This window comes from Trichosurus vulpecula, chromosome 2 (genome assembly GCF_011100635.1).
Source record: "Trichosurus vulpecula isolate mTriVul1 chromosome 2, mTriVul1.pri, whole genome shotgun sequence".
In the NCBI taxonomy this organism is placed as follows: Eukaryota; Metazoa; Chordata; class Mammalia; order Diprotodontia; family Phalangeridae; genus Trichosurus; species Trichosurus vulpecula.
Window position 1 is genome coordinate 438,861,148 of NC_050574.1, and position 18,120 is coordinate 438,879,267.

At 38.3% G+C, this 18,120-nt stretch overlaps 1 protein-coding gene across 2 annotated transcripts in view; it reads left to right on the top strand.

The window, feature by feature from the left end:
* The window catches only part of MAOA (monoamine oxidase A), a 102,321-nt gene extending 90,060 nt beyond the window's left edge, over nt 1-12,261 (top strand). The window contains exons 14-16 of one of the 2 annotated variants that reach the window (XM_036744239.1): nt 581-692; nt 8,629-8,691; nt 9,084-9,655. In XM_036744239.1, coding sequence (XP_036600134.1) covers nt 581-692; nt 8,629-8,691; nt 9,084-9,227 — 319 coding nt within the window. In that variant the 3' untranslated portion in view covers nt 9,228-9,655. Of the gene's footprint in view, nt 1-580; nt 693-8,628; nt 8,692-9,083 lie in introns of both variants that reach the window. The other variant, XM_036744240.1, reaches the window with a different exon arrangement.
* The last annotated feature ends 5,859 nt before the right edge of the window (nt 12,262-18,120 follow it).

Below are 18,120 nucleotides of genomic sequence, written 5' to 3' on the forward strand. Positions count from 1 at the left end.
GCAGTTAGATTCATACTTTGCCCATCCTTCTTATTCTCTTTGCCAAGAAACTTTTTCACGTGTGAAATATTCCCCTTGCTTCAGTTACCAGGATTTAGTCTTTAACTTGCTAGAACCATCTTTGTCTTCCCTCTCCCACCCCCGGGGTTCTTGTACTCCCCCCAGCATCCTTTATTGCTCTTCCACTCCTCACCCCAAAACTTGGCAGTAAGGCATTTAAAGAGCTCATCACCTTAAAAAGCAGGTGGGGGGGAAACCAGCTTGATTGTTATCAGTAGTTCTTTATTGGCACAACACATCCGTGATATAGCCTACGATGATGCTCGTTAAAAATAAATAAATTCCTTTTTAAGATTCCTGTAATGCATTTCTGACTGTGCATGGAGTGAGGTTTGTCTCCAGCTACCTAATAATTTGACTTTTGTCTGACTTGGTACTTTCATCTGTAGCTGAAACCAGGGAAGTCTTTTGGTTTGTTTTTTAAATAATTGAGCATGTCCCACTATCCCCATTGTGAATGCGTTATTTGGCTCTTGTCTTCCCAGAAGACTCTTTTTGACTTCTCGTATTCACTTTAAAGGGTTATCCGCCAGCCAGTTGATAAGATTTATTTTGCTGGGACAGAGACAGCAACCTATTGGAGCGGATACATGGAAGGAGCGGTGGAAGCTGGAGAAAGAGCAGCTAGAGAGGTATGTACAGGAGAAAATGGAATAATACCCTATAAATAATTCTAATGTTAGTTTATGTTCCTATAGCACGTTTTCATTTATAAGACAATTTCCTTAGAACAGCCTGTCGCAGCAGTTTGCATAAGTATCATCTCTGTTTTCCAAATGAGGAAACTGAGGCACAGAGAGTTTATCACGGAAATAGTTAAATCCAAGAAATAGGGTTCAGCCTCGGATCCTCGTTTCTGCTTCTCACCACACCAACATTACAGATATGTATTTTATGAGTAATTAAAGGACACAGGCAGAGTGAATGAATTATCCTTGGAAAGAAAGAAGAACCTCCCTCTCCTCAAGAGCCCGGAGGGAAGGGGGAAATGCACTACAGAGAGAGGAAGCTTTGTGTTGCGCGGCCTCAATCTTTCCAGTAAAACAGGAGATAAAATTTTCCTACTTAGAGAAATGGAATAGATTTAAAATGTAGATATTGATTTGAGAAAGATGTAAAATTTTTAGAACTTCTGCAATAGAAAATTTGAGAGTGCCAAAGAGATCTATCATACATACACGCACTAAGAACTGATGATATATGATGTTTTTGCTCTCAGAATATTTTAAATGCATAAAATATATAAAATTAAAAAAGAAACCAATGATATCAGAATTATTATCAGCATTAAAAACAATTCATGCATCTCAGGCTAAGAACTTCTGCTATATATAAAACATAAAATTAGAATCATCCCAGATGTCCAGACTTAGTAGAATGGCTGAACAAAATAGACTATTAATATATGGTTATGATATAATGTCAATATGTACGATGGCATATTAATATGATATTACTTTGTGTACTATAGTTATTTATCTAATTTATATTAATTAACATGATATATGCTACTTCTTCATATATGGTGTATAGAGGCAACCCTGGGTTTCTGAGAGCTATATGCTGGGGAAAATACTCTGACAAGTCCTTACTTAGCTAGAAATCCTTAAGACTTCAAGTAAATGTCTGGCTAAGGATATTATAATGACATCCAAGGTTCAATTTAATTAAAAGAGGTTCATCACCAGAAGATTAGTTTTCAAGGCAGTGATTTTTTTTCCATTTCCATTTAAAAAATATTTTTAACATTCGTTTTAAAAATTTGAGTTCCAAATTCTCTTTCCCTTTTTCCCCTTCCCCTGCTCCTTGAGAAAGCAAGCAGTATGATATAGGTTAATAAATATTCAGTCATGCAAAACATATTTCCATATTAGCCATATTGTGAAAGAAAAGACAGACAAAAAAGGTAAAGTAAAAAAAAAAAGTATGCTTTGATCTACATTTAGACTCCTCTCAGTTCTTTCTCTGGGAGTGGATAGCATTTTTCATAGTAAGTCCTTTGGGCATAATTAAACATTGCTTTCCAAGATTTTCAGTTCACAACACCACCTCCACCAGTGCATTAATGTTCCAATTTTCCCACATCCTTACAACATTTGTCGTTTTCCTTTTCGGTCATATTAGGCAATCTAAAAGTTGTGAGGTGGTACATCAGAGTTGTTTCAATTTGCATTTCTCTAATCAGTAGTGATTTAGAGCATTTTTTCATATGACTATAGGTAAGTTTGATTTCTTTATCTGAAAACTGCCTATTTATATTCTCTGACCATTTATCAATTGAGGAATGACTCATATCCTTATGATTTTGTTCTCTATGTTTGAAAAATGTAACCTTTATCAGAGAAACTTGCTATAAGTTTTTTCCCCCAGTTCTGTTATTTCTTTCTAATCTTGGCCACATTGGTTTTGTTTATGCAAAACTTTTTTTAGTTTAATGTAATCAAAATTATCTACTTTACATTTCATACTGCTCTTTATTTCTTGTTTGGTAATAAATTCTTCCCTTACCCATAGATCTGACACGTAAACTATTCCATACTTCTAATTTGTTTATGGTATAACCCTTGATGTCTAAATCATGTACCCCTTTTGACCTTATCTTGGTATACAGTGTCAGATGTTGTTCTATATCTAGTTTCTGCCAAACTGCTTTCCCGTTTTCCCAGCAGTTTTTGTCAAATAATGATTTCTTGTCCCAAAAGCTAGGATCTTTGCATTTATAAACACAAGATTACTGTGGTCCTTTACTGCTCTGTGTTGTATACCTAATCCAGAGGTGGGGAACCTGTGGCCTTCTAGGTCCTTGGGTGTGGCCGTTTGACTGAGTCCAAGTTTTACAGAACAAATCCTTTTGTTAAGGGGATTGTTCTGTGAGGTTTGGATTCAGTCAAAAGGCTGCTCTTGAGGACCTAGAGGGCCACATGTGGCCTTGAGGCTGCAAGTTCCCCACCCCTGACCTAATCTATTCCTCTGATCACCACTCTGTTGCTTAGCCAGTACTTGTTTTAATAATTACTACTTCATAATATTGTTTGAGGTCTGGTCCTGCTAAACTGCCTTCCTTCACATTTTTTTTCATTGATATTCTTGACTTTTGTTCTTCCAGATAGATTTTGTTACTGTTTTTCCTAGCTCTATAATTTTTTGGTAGTTTGATTGGTATGGAATGTACTGTAGGATTCTGGGTATTAGTCCTTTCTGTTAGCAGCTTGTTTTATGGGTGAGTTCATCCCATTCTCATTCATAGTTACGATTACTGTCTATTTTCCTCCATCCTGTTTATCCTTCTCTCTTTCTCCTTTCCCCTTATCCCTCCTCAAAAGCCTTTTGCTTCTGACCACCACCTCTCCCAATCTGCCCTCTTTTTTGTTAGTCCACCAGCTTCTCTTGTCCCCCATCCCCTCCTACTTCCCTGTAGGGTAAGATAGATTTCCGAATCCAACTGAGTGTGTATGTTATTCCCTCTTATAGCCATTTCTGATGAGAGGAAGGTTCAAGCATTGCTGGCTACCCCTCCATCTCACCTTCCATTGTAAAAGCCCTTTAATGCCTCTTTTATGTGAGATAATTTACTCTATTCTACCCCTCCCTTCCACCTTCTCCCAGGGCATCCCTCTTTCTTACCTTTTAATTTTATTTGGGTTTTTTAAAAATATCATCCCATTTTAGTCAACTTACACCCTTGTCCAACGTCCCTGAATAATGATACGGTTCTTAGGAGTTACACATATCATCTTTCCACATAGGAATGTAAACATTTTAACCTTATTGAACACCCTTAGGATTTCTCTTTCCTTTTCACCTTTTTATGCTTCTCTTGAGTCTTATTTTTGAAAATCAGAGTTTCTGTTCAGGTCTGATCTTTTCATCAGGAATACCTGAAAGTCTTTTATTTTGTTAAATATCCACTTTTCCCCCTGAAGGACTACATTTAGTTTTGCTGGGTAGATGATCTTGTTTGTAATCCTACCTTTTGGAATATCATATTCGAAGCCCTCTCTGATCCTTTAATGTAGAAGCTGCTAAGTCTTTTGTTGCCTGATTGTGGTCATGATATTTGACTTGTTTCTTTTTAGCTATTTGAAATATTTTCTCCTCCTGGGAGCTCAAGAATTTGGCTATAATGTTCCTGGAAATTTTCATTTTGGCATCTCTTTCAGGAGGTGATTGATAGATTCTTTCAATTTCTACTTTACCTTATGGTACTAGGATATCAGGGCATTTTCTTTAATAATTTCTTGAAATATGATGTCAAGCCTCTTTTATTTGATCGTAGTCCATTTTAAATTCTCTCTCCTTGATCTGTTTTCCAGGTCAATTGTTTTTCCAATGAGATATGTCACACTTTCTGCTATTTTTTTCATTCTTTGATTTTATTTTATTGCTTCTTGATGTCTCATGGAGTTATTAGCTTCCACTTGCCCAATTCTAACATTAAGGAATTATTTTCTTCAGTGAGTTTTTGTACTTTGTTTTCCATTTGACCAGTTCTACTTTTTAAGAAGTTATTTTCTTCAGTGAATTCTTGTACATCTTTTTCCATTTGGCCAATTCTACTGTTTAAGTAGTTCTTCTCTTTGGTGGACTTTTGTCTCTTTTACCATTTGGTCACTTCTGTTTTTTAAGTTGTTATTTTCTTCTTGTATCACTTTCATTTCTTTTCCCAATGTTTCCTGTACCTCTCTTACTTGATTTTTAAAATCCTTTTCGAGCTTTTCCAGGAGCTCTTTTTGGGCCTGAGACCAATTCCCATTTTTCTTTGAGGCTTTGCATGGAGCCATTTTGACACTGTTGTCCTTTTCTGAGTTTGTGTTTTGATTTTCCCTATCACCATACTGACTTTCTATAGTCAAGTTCTTTGTTATTGTTATTGTTGCTTGCTCATTTTTCCAGCCTGTTGGTTTCTAAAGTTGGTTTGTGTTCCTAAGGTAGAGGGGGCATTTCCCCAACTTTCAGGTTTTTTTCCATTGTTTTCAGAGCTAATTCTGGAGGTCTGTAATATTTCAGTTCTTCTAGGGTGTTATGGTCTAAGGAGAGATGTGATCACTCTCTCCTGTCCTGTACCCTGGTCTGTGAGCAACCACAAGTACTGATTTCTTCCCTCATGCCAGGATCTGTAGGGTTCTAGTGTTTTTTCCTTTCCCTGGGACTGCCACCTGGAACTGAGTATAGGCATTGCAACAGAGTATTAACCCCCACTGCCAGACAACAGTCCCTTATAATCTCCTTCTGATCAGTTATCCGACCCCCCTTCTGTCTGTGGGCTGAGAGCTCTGGAAGTCGCTGCCTCGAACTCAGTTGCCCCCAAGGCCTGCTTCTGGCTTGCTCTAGGAGTGACTGCTACTGGCTGGGCCTCACAGCTGGCTTATACCAGGGCTTAGGTTTCTGCTGGCTTGGGTCGGGAGGCTTCTCTGCTGGTGTGCTCCAAGGCTCAGGTCCTTGTTGCTGAGTTGCTGGGCACAGTGTCTGCTGTATTACACTCTCCTCATACCCCAGTGAGACAGACCTTTCCTACCAGCCTTCTAAGTTGTTGTGGGCTGGAAAATTGTTTCACTCTGTCCTTTTGTTGATTCTGCTGCTCCGGAATTTGTCTTGAGACATGATTTTGAAGTTGTTTAGAGGGGAATTTGGGGGAGCTCAGTCAAGTCCCTGACTTTATTATGTCATATTTGCTCTTCCTCCATGGCAATAAATTTTTCTGGTCATAGACACCTTATGAAGACTAATAAGGCATAGTGGACAGAGGAGGGAAGGAGAGGGGTAGTAGGGTGGTGTAGAGAGAGATTACAAGCTCATCAACAGAAAAAATATATACATAGTAATAAATTATAGATTTTATATATATATATACACACATATATATACATATATATATACATTCTATATACATATACCCCAAATGTTTACATGGACTATTTGTGCCAGACCTGTGGTAGAGCATTCCATACTCATATTGGTCTGATCAGCTACAGTCGGACACATTGAAGTTTGACTCTAGCATAGTGATGTCATTTTGTTCCTCTTCGAGAACAAAGGACAAAAACCAATCTATATATAAATATGTGTGTGTATACATATATACATATACATAGAATATATATTATATATAAGACACACATGTTTGTTGTTTTATTCATTCATTCATTTGTTTGTTTATTTGTTCATTCATTCATTTGTTTGTTTGTTTGTATTTTAAGACTGGGTCTTCCAATTTTGCCCAGGCTAGAAGTGCAGGGGCTGCTCAGGGGCCTGGTTCTGCTACTGATTACTATGGGAGCTTTTACTTGGTATGTTTCCAACCTGGAAATTTACCTCTCCCTAGAACACCTGGGCTCTCCATTCCCAGGGACACACTGCATTGATGCAAAATTTAGTGCAAAAATACTCAATTGGCCTAGCCCTTTACTGCTCAAAACTCCCAAAGTCGAGAGATCTACCAGTCTCAGCCTGCACAGTAACTGAAATTATAAATATGCACATCCTACTCCCATCCTAGCTGATTCTTGAAATATTGAAATATAAGTATGTAACAGCAATCAGACTTTTCTCAGTTCTTCCCTTTTGGGATGCTAAGACTATCAAGTCTCCCCTTTGTTTGAATAGGTGGGAAACCTTTGGCTGTCTTTTTCTTGGAGTATTTCTCAGCTATTTCTCAGCACTGAGGTAATCAGGAGTCATTGACTTATATATGATGTGATGCTGGGGATGGGGAACTTTCACACACCCAGCCTGGGTGAGGTCAGAGCCCTCAAGGCTCTGAACAGGATATAATTGAAGGGACCTTCGGGTTTGACTTCTGGGGCTCGCTCATGGAAGGAGTGTTGAGACTCTGGGCAAGCCGTAACTACTCCCTAGCTTTGTAACCCAGATAGATATTGGTGCTTCTCTGGTAACTATGAATTGTGATTTAAATCAGTCAAGGTGTGTCTGTTGATGTTTGTAATTAATGTTTGTATTTGCCTTGGAGTTCAGGGGGCTGATCTTTTCCCCCTGAACTAAGTGATTGATATATGTATGTTTGATTAAACTGAGATTGTTAAACCTTTAAAGTTGCTTTCCTTAGAAAAGCAGATCAAAGAACCTGTGATGGCAGCTTTCTGTGTGCTAGATGTTGTTGGTTTTACACAGCCACAGTAGCTACTAGCAGATTGTTGCTACAAAGTAAAGGAATGCCCTCAACCTAAGTGCAGATCACAGACCATGACTTCATAGATAAGTCTGAGGCATAAAGGGGTTAAATGACTTTAGTCATGGTCATACTACTAAGGTAGCATTTGGATCTAGGTCTTAGTGGTTCCAGTCCTATTACTCTAACCTTTATGTTATGTTGGCATAGCATTGTAATATCGTTCTATCTAATAAATAATATAACTATTAAAGATATGGGGATATGTTGATTTGCAGAAATATAAATACAAAGTTATGTTAAGTGAAAAAAACATTGACTATGGCAATATTAAAATGGATTCGTATACATTAACAGAAATCTCAAAATAATTTGAGGTGATGAAATTTTGAGTTCATTCCTCATAAATTCCTCATAAATAAAAACAAAATTTATGTACACTAACCTCTTCCTTTTTAACCATAATTTACATTTATCATGTGTCAGACCATCATTTTTAAAGTAGCCAGTATAGGAAAGGAATCATTCATTCTCACTGTCAACATTCAGTCAGTATCACCACGAGGTCCAAATAGACATGGAGGCCTAGAAAATTCATATAAAGCAAAGAAGTCACAAAATTTTACTGTGAATTTGTCATAACATGGACAAATAGCTTATTTTAATTAGCTTTCATTAATCTTATTTAAGCTATACAAGAGCTATACTTTTTAACTCATAGTGTCTGGATTGACTAGTTAGTGAGACTCTGACTTCACTGATTAAATTAGTATCTTCCTGTTTTGTCTTGGCCAAATAGCTTTTGCTGCAGAGCTTTATTCCAAATTTGAGCTACTTTGATAAATTAAGTATCAAAAATTAAAATTGGTTTGCATGCCTCGTTTCACATATATATATATATATGTATATATTTGTGTATGAGAATGTGTGTATATGCTCATATATACACACACGTATATGTGTATGCATACATGTGCATATATAATATTGAAATTTATTTATTTATTTATGCTGATTTAAATCTGCATGATTTAATCCATGCACTTATTCAGGATATCTCTATGTCAGATCACACTCCCTTCTTAATCTCTGCCTATTGATATTTTCTTCCTTCCAGATTTAGCTCAAATGCTACCTCTCTTCCATGAAGCCTCCCCAGAACTTCCTTAACTGAAAGTAATTTTAACTTTTAGATTTTACTAGAATATTTCATATTTCTCTTTTGCCTCACCATATTCTATCTGGTATCAGAATTGTTTTTGTATGTATGGTGCCCTGTCTTTGCCTCTTCCAGATTAGATAGTCATTTCCTTGGGAGTAGAGACTGTCTTGGCTCAGCTTTGTAACACTAGCCCCTAGAAAAGTGTCTTACACATCATAGGCACTTATATTGAATAACTGAATGAATGAATTCAGTAATACTTGATGGTATTTCATTTCAGGTGTTGAATGCCTTGGGGAAGGTGGCAAAAAAAGACATTTGGGTACCAGAACCAGAGTCAAAGGTAAGTTCCTTCCTTCCTTCCTTCTCTCTTTCCTCCCTCCCTGGCTCCCCTCCCTCTCTCCTTCTATCCCCTCCCCTTTCCTCCCTCCTTCCTTCCTTCCTCCCTTCCTTCCTCCCTCCTGAATTTTCTTTCTTCCTTCTTCCTCTCCCTCTCTCCTATCCCCTCCCCTTTCCTCTCTCCCTCCCCCCTCCCTTCCTTCCTTCCTTCTTTTCTTCGTTCCTTCCATTTTTTTCTCATTTCTCTAGCCATACTTAATTTCCCTGTGAACCTCTGGATTAATTGTATGTCTGCTGTGAAATATTTTAGTGCCTTCTCTTTCTTGGATATGCAAACCCAGCCCAACCTCTTCTTGAGACAGTCTGACAGATGTCCTCTTGTATTACTTTATCCAGGAAGTTCCAGCCCTGTCAATCACCACCACCTTCTGGGAGAGAAATTTACCATCGGTTCCAGGCCTGCTGACGGCTCTCGGAGTGTCCTCTTCCCTAATCGCCCTCTGTATGATGATTTCCAAATTCAAGAACTCTGTACATTAGATTCTAAAATTTCATTTTCATGCTTTCTGCTTCTTCCTTCCCCAGCACCATCAAAAGGAAAACCTGGAAAATTAAATGCGGTAACTTTGGACCCTCTTTTTTGCTCTGGATTTTACAAGTCATTGTTTTTCCTCTGTCAGTGTTAAAGTCATCCCAAAAAAACAAAACAAAAAAAAAAATCACGCTCAGTCAGTTTCAGTAGGAGCAAGGTCTATCCCATCACTGTATGTGCAGATTAACTTGGATTCATTGATAAGAATAAAACCATAGTGTCAGATTTTGAATTTCAGGAAGTTAAAAGTCTTAAGGGAAAGCTTTTAAAGATCAGATGCTCATAAGAAACAATCACTTCCTTCTGTATCCTGATTTTCTCCTTTAAAAAATGAGAGCACCTTATGATTTCATAAATAAATTTCTTTTTAACCTTCTGTCTGTAGTGGCTCCATAAATTAAGGATTAATCCCGTGAAATAATCATGACAGCCAGGAGGCTGGCCTGAGGGCCGGATGGCAGTGGTGACTAAACCATATTGTTGGGGTCACTCCTTCCTCCTCTGGGGATGGGAATGTTTCTAGAGCCCACTGTTCACAGCGTTTCCTGCAGTGAACAGGACTCCTTTCTCTTAATCATTTTAATGTGGTAATAGAAATAAAAACGTTGGAATTGCAGCGTGTGTTTAGAAGTACATCTCGTATGGGGAATGCTGTTCCATTTCTAATTTCCACGAACTGTCTTATGATCTGGTCTTCTCTCTTGCCGTGTGTGTGTGTGTGTGTGTGTGTGTGTGTGTGTGTGTGTGTTTTCCTTTGCTGCTAAAGATGTACTCCAAACCTGATGAGAATGTATTTACTGAGATACACAGTTGAAAGTGTTATACCAGTTGGTTAGGATAAAGTCTATGAATAGAATCTTATGTTAGTCCAAACCAAGCATTTTTCTAGAGGGTTATAATTAGTGTATTCTTACAGATAAAACTAGTATACCTTCCCCTTCCCCCCTTCCCAGTACTTCATGAAATTAGAGAATCAGTTTAGTCATAGTCACTAAAACTTGAAATGTGGCTTTGGGGCTAGAATTGAAGCTGGGGGGCTATTAGGAGCTTCTTTCTTTTTCTGACCGTGGCCATTTTTCACTTAGACCAGAGGTTCTAAAACTTAATGCTACTTCTGTTTTCTTAGCACCACTTTTTTCTACATTATGATTAGATAGTAGTCAAACCAAATATTTTGATGAAATGTTGCTAAAGATTCAAATTGTACTCAAATATAGTAACATTTTTAGATTTCAGATATGTTTTCAAAAATAATTCTGAAGGATATCAAATATAATCATATAAATCACTCATCAAAAGAAAGTAGGAATCAGTGAACATGATCTGACCTTTTTTATTTATTTTACTTTAAAGACAGGATATCAAGTGGATTATAAATTTCTTTATTCTAAGAGGTCCAATAGTACACGTTTCTTCTTCATGATGCCATTTCGCTGTCATGTTTTTGAAAGCTTTCTTAAATCCAAGGCAGCACTTCTAAACAAACAGAAGAGATGTCTTGTTAATAGTAATGTGAGATAGGAAAAGAAAGACATTGTCTAGATAATAATAGTAGAAATTGTTTTAGAAGGTCTGGCAAAGTCAATCGCGGCAATATAGTGAGTATCTACATATAATAATTTGTCCAACGTAAGTCCAAGGATGAGGATGTTTTACGTAAATTTTCCAGATAACTGAAGCTTAACCCTTCAGGTGCCAAAACTTTAAAAATTCTTTTATCCAGCTCTCAAGTGAATAATGAAAGACTTTCATGTTCTCATTAAACAAAAACTTAGCTTTTCCTTGGTTTCTCAGGGTTCTCATTATAAACACCCATTGTACACCTGCTCAATACCCTCCGAAGCTGCTTGTCCTATCCAGAGGCTGTTTCGTTAGGTGATTCTTCAGCCTTTCCTGGATCCTCCTTCATTATTGTCATTTGTCAGGGCCAACTTTCCCCTTCTTTCTCGGTCTACCACCTCTTATAAACTGGAAGGAATTATTGGTTGCCAAAGGAAACCAGATGAACTTGACTTATTAAATCTCCACCTTCTTAAAGAATACTGCTGTGAGGTGGCAGTAAGCCCCGAAGATCTTCTAAGTGGAAAGTAGCCTTTGGGATGGTTGTGTGTATATACCTTGCAGTCTGAACCCTTGGCTGGTTGCTTTCAGCTTTTCTGCTCTCTTCCCTGGGTAGATGGATTGCTGTAACCCAGTCGATCACAGCAGTTCTCACTCTTCAGTGGAGAATCACTGATTGGCTTCTGTTGGACGTGGTATGAAGGTCAGATTTAATAACAGTCTGGGGGTGTTATTATTTACTGTGTTCCATCAGGAGGCAGCTGTGGTGTGAGAGGTTGGATGTAGCCTCAACCAAGATTCAGAAGACTGATCAGCTTGGTGACTTTGAAAAAGTCACTTGCCTTTCCCAGAGCCTCAGTTCCCTCCTCAGAAAACATGCGAGGAACCTTATTCCCTCTTGTTCATAGCCAATCCATTCTAGTCAGTACAGTTGTCTTAAAGTATACATTAAATTAGTCACAAAATAAGTGCCAATCCAGACATTTTCATGGAATCAGCTATAGGCAAGGACTTAAATTAGATCCATGTTACCTGGCTGGATAGAGACTGTAATAACCTTTCCTGGACCAAATGAATGAAGTCCCTTTGAAAAAATCTGATTGAGTGTTGGCTTATTAGGCCATCTATTTCAGAATTTCAGAGATTAAAGTAGAAGACCTACGGTAAGATCTCTAGAAATGGATAACAGTTAACCCTTGGCGGTTATTAACTGTGTTGTGGAAAATGTTAACATACTGTGTTGTAGAACTTTGAAATGAAAAACTGGGGAGTGTGTTAATTTTATCAGTTTAGTGTCTGATGTTTTGTGTCTCCAGTTTGCCTCAAAGTTGCATATGTGGAAGTATGTATGTGTTCTTTGGCTGTAAAGTAAGACTTTTGCCTTTGCTGTTTTGTTTGTTAATAAAGTAGAATGAATATCAACTTCTGAGTTAATCTTGCTTTCTCTCTTGCAACATAAATTTGGATTTATGGACAGAGCTCTGTAAGCCGTTTTATGGCAGGAGGCCAACAATGAAGTATAAGCCGCAAATATATGGCAGGAATTATCATTAAACCCCAGAGCCACTTGGTTTGAACTCTGTTTGGATTCATAAAATCAGATTGGAAAAATTGACAAAGTGAGAGAGCCAAGCCTACTACATTTCTCCCCTTAGGGCTCTACTTTGGAGGGATTGGATTGTCTGTCTCTAATGCCACTGGATTGAAATCCCCATTTCAGTATGAACCCCCTACTACTGTTAGCAACCAGTACCTGTGTCTGAGTTCCATTTAACTAACATCAATGGGCTTTTTCAAAGGGATACTTACTTCAAAGATACTGAAGATATAGAAAGTACAAACGTACAAACATTTCCCTCCCAGAACCTCAAGGGCACATTTTACCCTATATTATCTTGGTCCCTGGGGAGAATGGGCCTCCAGTTGCAGCTCCACCAGATGAGTTACCTGTTACTTCCGTTGGCTTTTGGAAGTTATTCCTCACAGAGTGGAGGCTGGGCTGTCTGCAAAACCTGGCATGGATTTGACCCCCTCAACATCAATGGCACACCAAAAAATCCAAGTGTAGGAAAAATAAGAGAAGTACCCCAAACTTCTGAATACAGGTAACAGCACCTACTGAGAGAAAACCATAGATTACCTTTTAAAAAAGTACTTCAAATTTAACAATTTCAGTGACAAAAAAAGCAAATTTTGCAAGTGATAAGAGAAAAGACCTTCAACTATAAAGAAGAAAAATTGAACATGCAACATTGTTTAGCAGTTCAGAAAATTTGCAGTCAAAAAATGGGAATAGGATATACTCAAAAGCAAAGAAACTCAAGCTGCAACCCCAAATGGTGACTTAGAAACCTGTGCCTAATTACCATGTAAGAAGAGTCAACAAAAGAGAAGCATTTGAGGCATTCCTGTAAAACACACCAAACCATAAAAATACAGGAAAATTAAATAAGTACAACTACCAAGAAAAAATGGTTGATAGAATCAATTATTCCATGTACAGAGGCTATTTTTTTAAAAGAGAGAAAGACTGACTTATCAGATAAAACCAAAATAAAAAAGAGGGGAATCAAGAGATCCCCCATCAAAGGATAAAAAATGACACAAAGGGATAACAATATAAGCACAAGTTAAGGAAATATGAGAAGTGAAACTGGTGAGAATAAAGGACCATGGACAAAACATGAGGCAACTAGGTGCTATAGTAGAGAGAGCATTGGACCTTAAGTCCAGAAGATCAAGGAGAATTCAAATAAGGCCTCAGACACTGGTTGTGTGATCCTGGGCAAGGCACCTAACCTTAGGTTCCTTATCTCTAAAGTGGGGATAATAGCAGGGTTATTATGAGGGGTCGTTATGAAGATCAAATAAGTGCCTGGCACATTGTAGGCACTACATAAATGTTTTCCCGTTTCCCTAAACCCGTGATTCCTAGTGCCCCTACAAAAGAGTCAAGGTATTTTATGGAATAGGAAAGTACATAAATGGGGAGAGGGAAATTGGACATATGGTAATGGATTATGCATCCCTATAAAGTCTGTGGGTGAACAGTGAAGATTTGATGATCTCTAGAGCCTATTAGAAAAAGAGATCTGGGAGAATAGGAGAAAGTGAAGAAGGGAGAGTTTGAAATTGAAGGAGTAAAAAAAAAGATTTTACTCCAATGTGAGCAATGGAGATAACCCTACTGAAAAGGATGCTCGTGAGGAAAGATACATGCCTGTGATAGGAGATAGAGACTTCACTGTGAGTTTCACATGGGAGGGGAGTATTGGTGAACTGGAAGGCACCATCCCTAAAAGGACAGCAGGCATACAGAATGGTTGTGGGGGTGGGATAGAGAGAACATAAACCCAGAGATGTGATGCCACAGCCTTTGGGAAATAAAATGATCCTGGTTTGGGGGTGAAGGTGGGCTTAAAACAATTTGGGGCACAGAGTAATTTCTATCACATGGCATTGCTTGAACTCCATCAGTGCTTCCTTAACAAAATGATCCACTGAAGAGCGAGGCCCAGCAGAAAATCAGGATGATGAGGGAGAATCTATAAAAAAAACTCCAAAAGAAACTGTCTAGGGGGCAAAGCCAAGATGGTGGCTGGAAAGCAGGGACCTGTGTGAGCTCCCTGCCAAGTCCCTCCAAAAACCTATAAAAAATGGCTCTGAACAAATTCTAGAACTGCAGAACCCACAAAATAGCAGAGGGAAGCAGGGATCCAGCCCAGGACAGCCTGGATGGTCTCTGGGTAAGGTCTACCGTGAATGGAGCTGGGAGTGGAGGGGTGCGGAGCAGAGCCCAGCGTGGGCAGTGGCAGGACCAACCAGACCAGGAGCCGGGTGGAGCGGGCCCTAGTGCCCTGAATCAGTGATCTGTGGCAGTTACCAGACTTCGCAACCCACAAACACCAAAGACAACAGAGAAGGTTAGTGGGAAAAGCTGCAGGGGAGAGAGTGGAAGGAGTTCACAGTTCGGCCACCACCCCAGGGGCAGCGGAGGTAGGGCAGCTACAGAACTACAGCTTCAGTTGCTTCCGGCCCTAGGCCCACCTAGTGGGAAGAATTAAGTGGCAGATCACAGCAGGAGTGCAGAGCCTGCATAAGATCTGAGTCTAGTCTGGGTTGGAGGTTTTTGGGGGAGGAGGAGCACTGGTGTGGCAGAGCTGGCTGTAATAGCTCTGAAAACAATAGCACATCCCCTCAAGCTTGGAACAAAGTGCTCTTTACTCTACAAGCAGTCATACCCTGCTGAAAAACTCAAGAGTCAAGTAAGTTGGCTGGGAACATGGCCAGGCAGCGAAAACGCACTCAGATTCAGTTTCAGACTTTGGAATCTTTCTTTGGTGACAAAGAAGACCAAAACATACAGCCAGAAGAAGTCAACAAAGTCAAAGAGCCTACATCAAAAGCCTCCAAGAAAAACATGAACTGGTCTCAGGCCATGGAAGAGCTCAAAAAGGATTTGGAAAAGCAAGTTAGAGAAGTAGAGGAAAAATTGGGAAGAGAAATGAGAATGATGCGAGAAAATCATGAAAAACAAGTCCATGACTTGCTAAAGGAGACCCAAAAAATACTGAAAAAAATACTGAAGAAAACAGCCCCTGAAAAATAGACTAACTCAAATGTCAAAAGAGCTCCAAAAAGTCAATGAGGAGAAGAATACCTTGAAAGGCAGAATTAGCCAAATGGAAAAGGAGGTCCAAAAGACCACTGAAGAAAATACTACCTTAAAAATTAGATTGGAGCAAGCAGAAGCTAGTGACTTTATGAGAAATCAAGATATTATAAAACAGAACCAAAGGAATGGAAAAGTGGAAGACAATGTGAAATATCTCATTGGAAAAACCCTTGACCTGGAAAATAGATCCAGGAGAGAGAATTAAAAAATTATTGGGCTACCTGAAAGCTATGATCAAAAAAAGAGCCTACATATCCTCTTTCAACAAATTATCAAGGAGAACTGCCCTGATATTCTAGAGCCAGAGGGTAAAATAGAAATTGAAAGAATCCATCGATCGCCTCCTCAAATAGATCCCAAAAAGAAAACTCCTAGTAATATTGTTGCCAAATTCCAGAGCTCCCAGATCAAGGAGAAAATACTGCAAGCAGCTAGAAAAAAAACAATTTGAGTATTGTGGAAACACAATCAGAATAACCCAAGATCTAGCAGCTTCTACATTAAGAGATCGAAGGGCTTGGAATACGATATTCCGGAGGTCAATGGAGCTAGGATTAAAACCAAGAATCACCTACGCAGCAAAACTGAGTATCATGCTCCAAGGCAAAATATGGATTTTCAATAAAATAGAGGACTTTCAAGCTTTCTCAGTGAAAACACCAGAGCTGAATAGAAAATTTGACTTTCAAACACAAGAATCAAGAGAACCGTGAAAAGGTAATCAAGAAAGAGAAATCATAAGGGACTTACCAAAGTTAAACTTTTGTTTACATTCCTACATGGAAAGATGATGTGTATGATTCATGAGACCTCAGTATTAGGGTAGCTGAAGGGAATATACATGTATGAGTGTGTGTGTGTGTGTGTGTGTGTGTGTGTGTGTGTACATATATATTTATATAGACAGAGGGCACAGGGTGAGTTGAATATAAAGGGATGATATCTAAAAAAATAAAATCAAATTAAGGGATGAGAGAGGAATATATTGAGAGAGGGAGAAAGGGAGAGATAGAATGAGGTAAATTATCTCGCATAAAAGTGGCAAAAAAAAAAGCAGTTCTGTAGGAAGGGAAGAGGAGGCAGGTGAGGGGGAATGAGTGAATCTTGCCCTCATCAGATTTGACCTGAGGAGGGAATACCATACACAATCAATGGGGTATCTTACCCCACAGGAAAGAAGGAGGAAGAAGATAAAAAGGGGGGGAATGATACAAGGGAGGGCAGATGGGGGAGGAGATAATCAAAAACAAACACTTTTGAAAAGGGACAGGGTCAAGGGAGAAAATTCAGTAAAGGGGGATAGGTTAGGAAGAAGCAAAATATAGTTAGTCTTTGACAACATGAACATTGTGGAAGGGTTTTACATAATGATACCCCTGTGGCCTATGCTGAATTGCTTGACTTCTTAGGGAGGGTGGGTGGGAAGGGAAGAGGGGAGAGAATTTGGAATTCAAAGTTTTTAAAAACAGATGTTGAAAAGCAAAAAAAAAGTTTTTGCATGCAACTAGGCAATGGCCATAGAAATTTGTTTTGAAAGGAAGGGAAAAGGGGATGGGAGGGGAGTGGGGTGACAGAAGAGAGGGCTGACTGGGGAATGGGGCAACCAGAATATCTACCATCTTGGAGTGGGGGGGGAGGGTAGAAATGGGGAGAAAATTTGTAATTCAAACTCTTGTGAAAATCAATGGTGAAAAGTAAAGATATTAAATAAATTAAATAAAAAAACTGTCTAGGAAAGGGAGTTCAAACTCAGTAGTGCAGAAACTTTAGCCATAATTTAAAGAGGGAATAAATAAAAGCATAGTCCATAAATCGGAGAGTGAAGTTAGAATAACTGGAAAGAGAGAAATAAGAAAAAGAGGGAAGAAACAAAAGAAGGCAAAACTTAAAAAATGAAGTAATAAAAATAGAAGCTGAAAGAGAAGAGGGGATATTTTGAACTAACACTTAACTAAGAGGAGAAAGACAAGGTACAAAAAAGGACAGAGAATTAAGTAAATAAAATAAATCAATATATAGAGCAAAACTCCCAAACTAAAGAAAGAAAATAGGCATAGGGAAGGGAGGAAAAACTCCATGGGAATAGGATTTTTCAACATGTTTTTAAACAAAAGAAACACAGGAAAACATAAGCTGAACTCTCATAACTTTAGATGTGATTGAATTAAACAATCCAATAAAACAAAATAGAGTTCAGAATGGATAGGAAAACAAAACCCACAATCTTTTGTGTACAAGAAAGAAATCTAAAAAGCAAATAGTTATAGAATCAGAATGAGAAACTGGAACAAAATTTACTATGCAACAGGCAAATCCCAAAAAAGCAAATTCATAAAGAAAAAATTAACTGAATTTCAAAAATATAAAATGGAGATTTTAATGTTCCTCTTTCAGACCTGGAGAAATATAGCAAAAGGATAAACAAAAGGTAGAATGTAGAAGTAAACAAATTGTTGTAGAACTTATAACTGAAAGAATTATGGAATCTTCTAAATGATAACATTAAAGAATATTAGCACTACATGGCCCCTTGAGAAATATAGACTATGTATTAGGACACAGAGAAATTATAAATAATCATTAAAAAGCAGAAATACTAAACATCA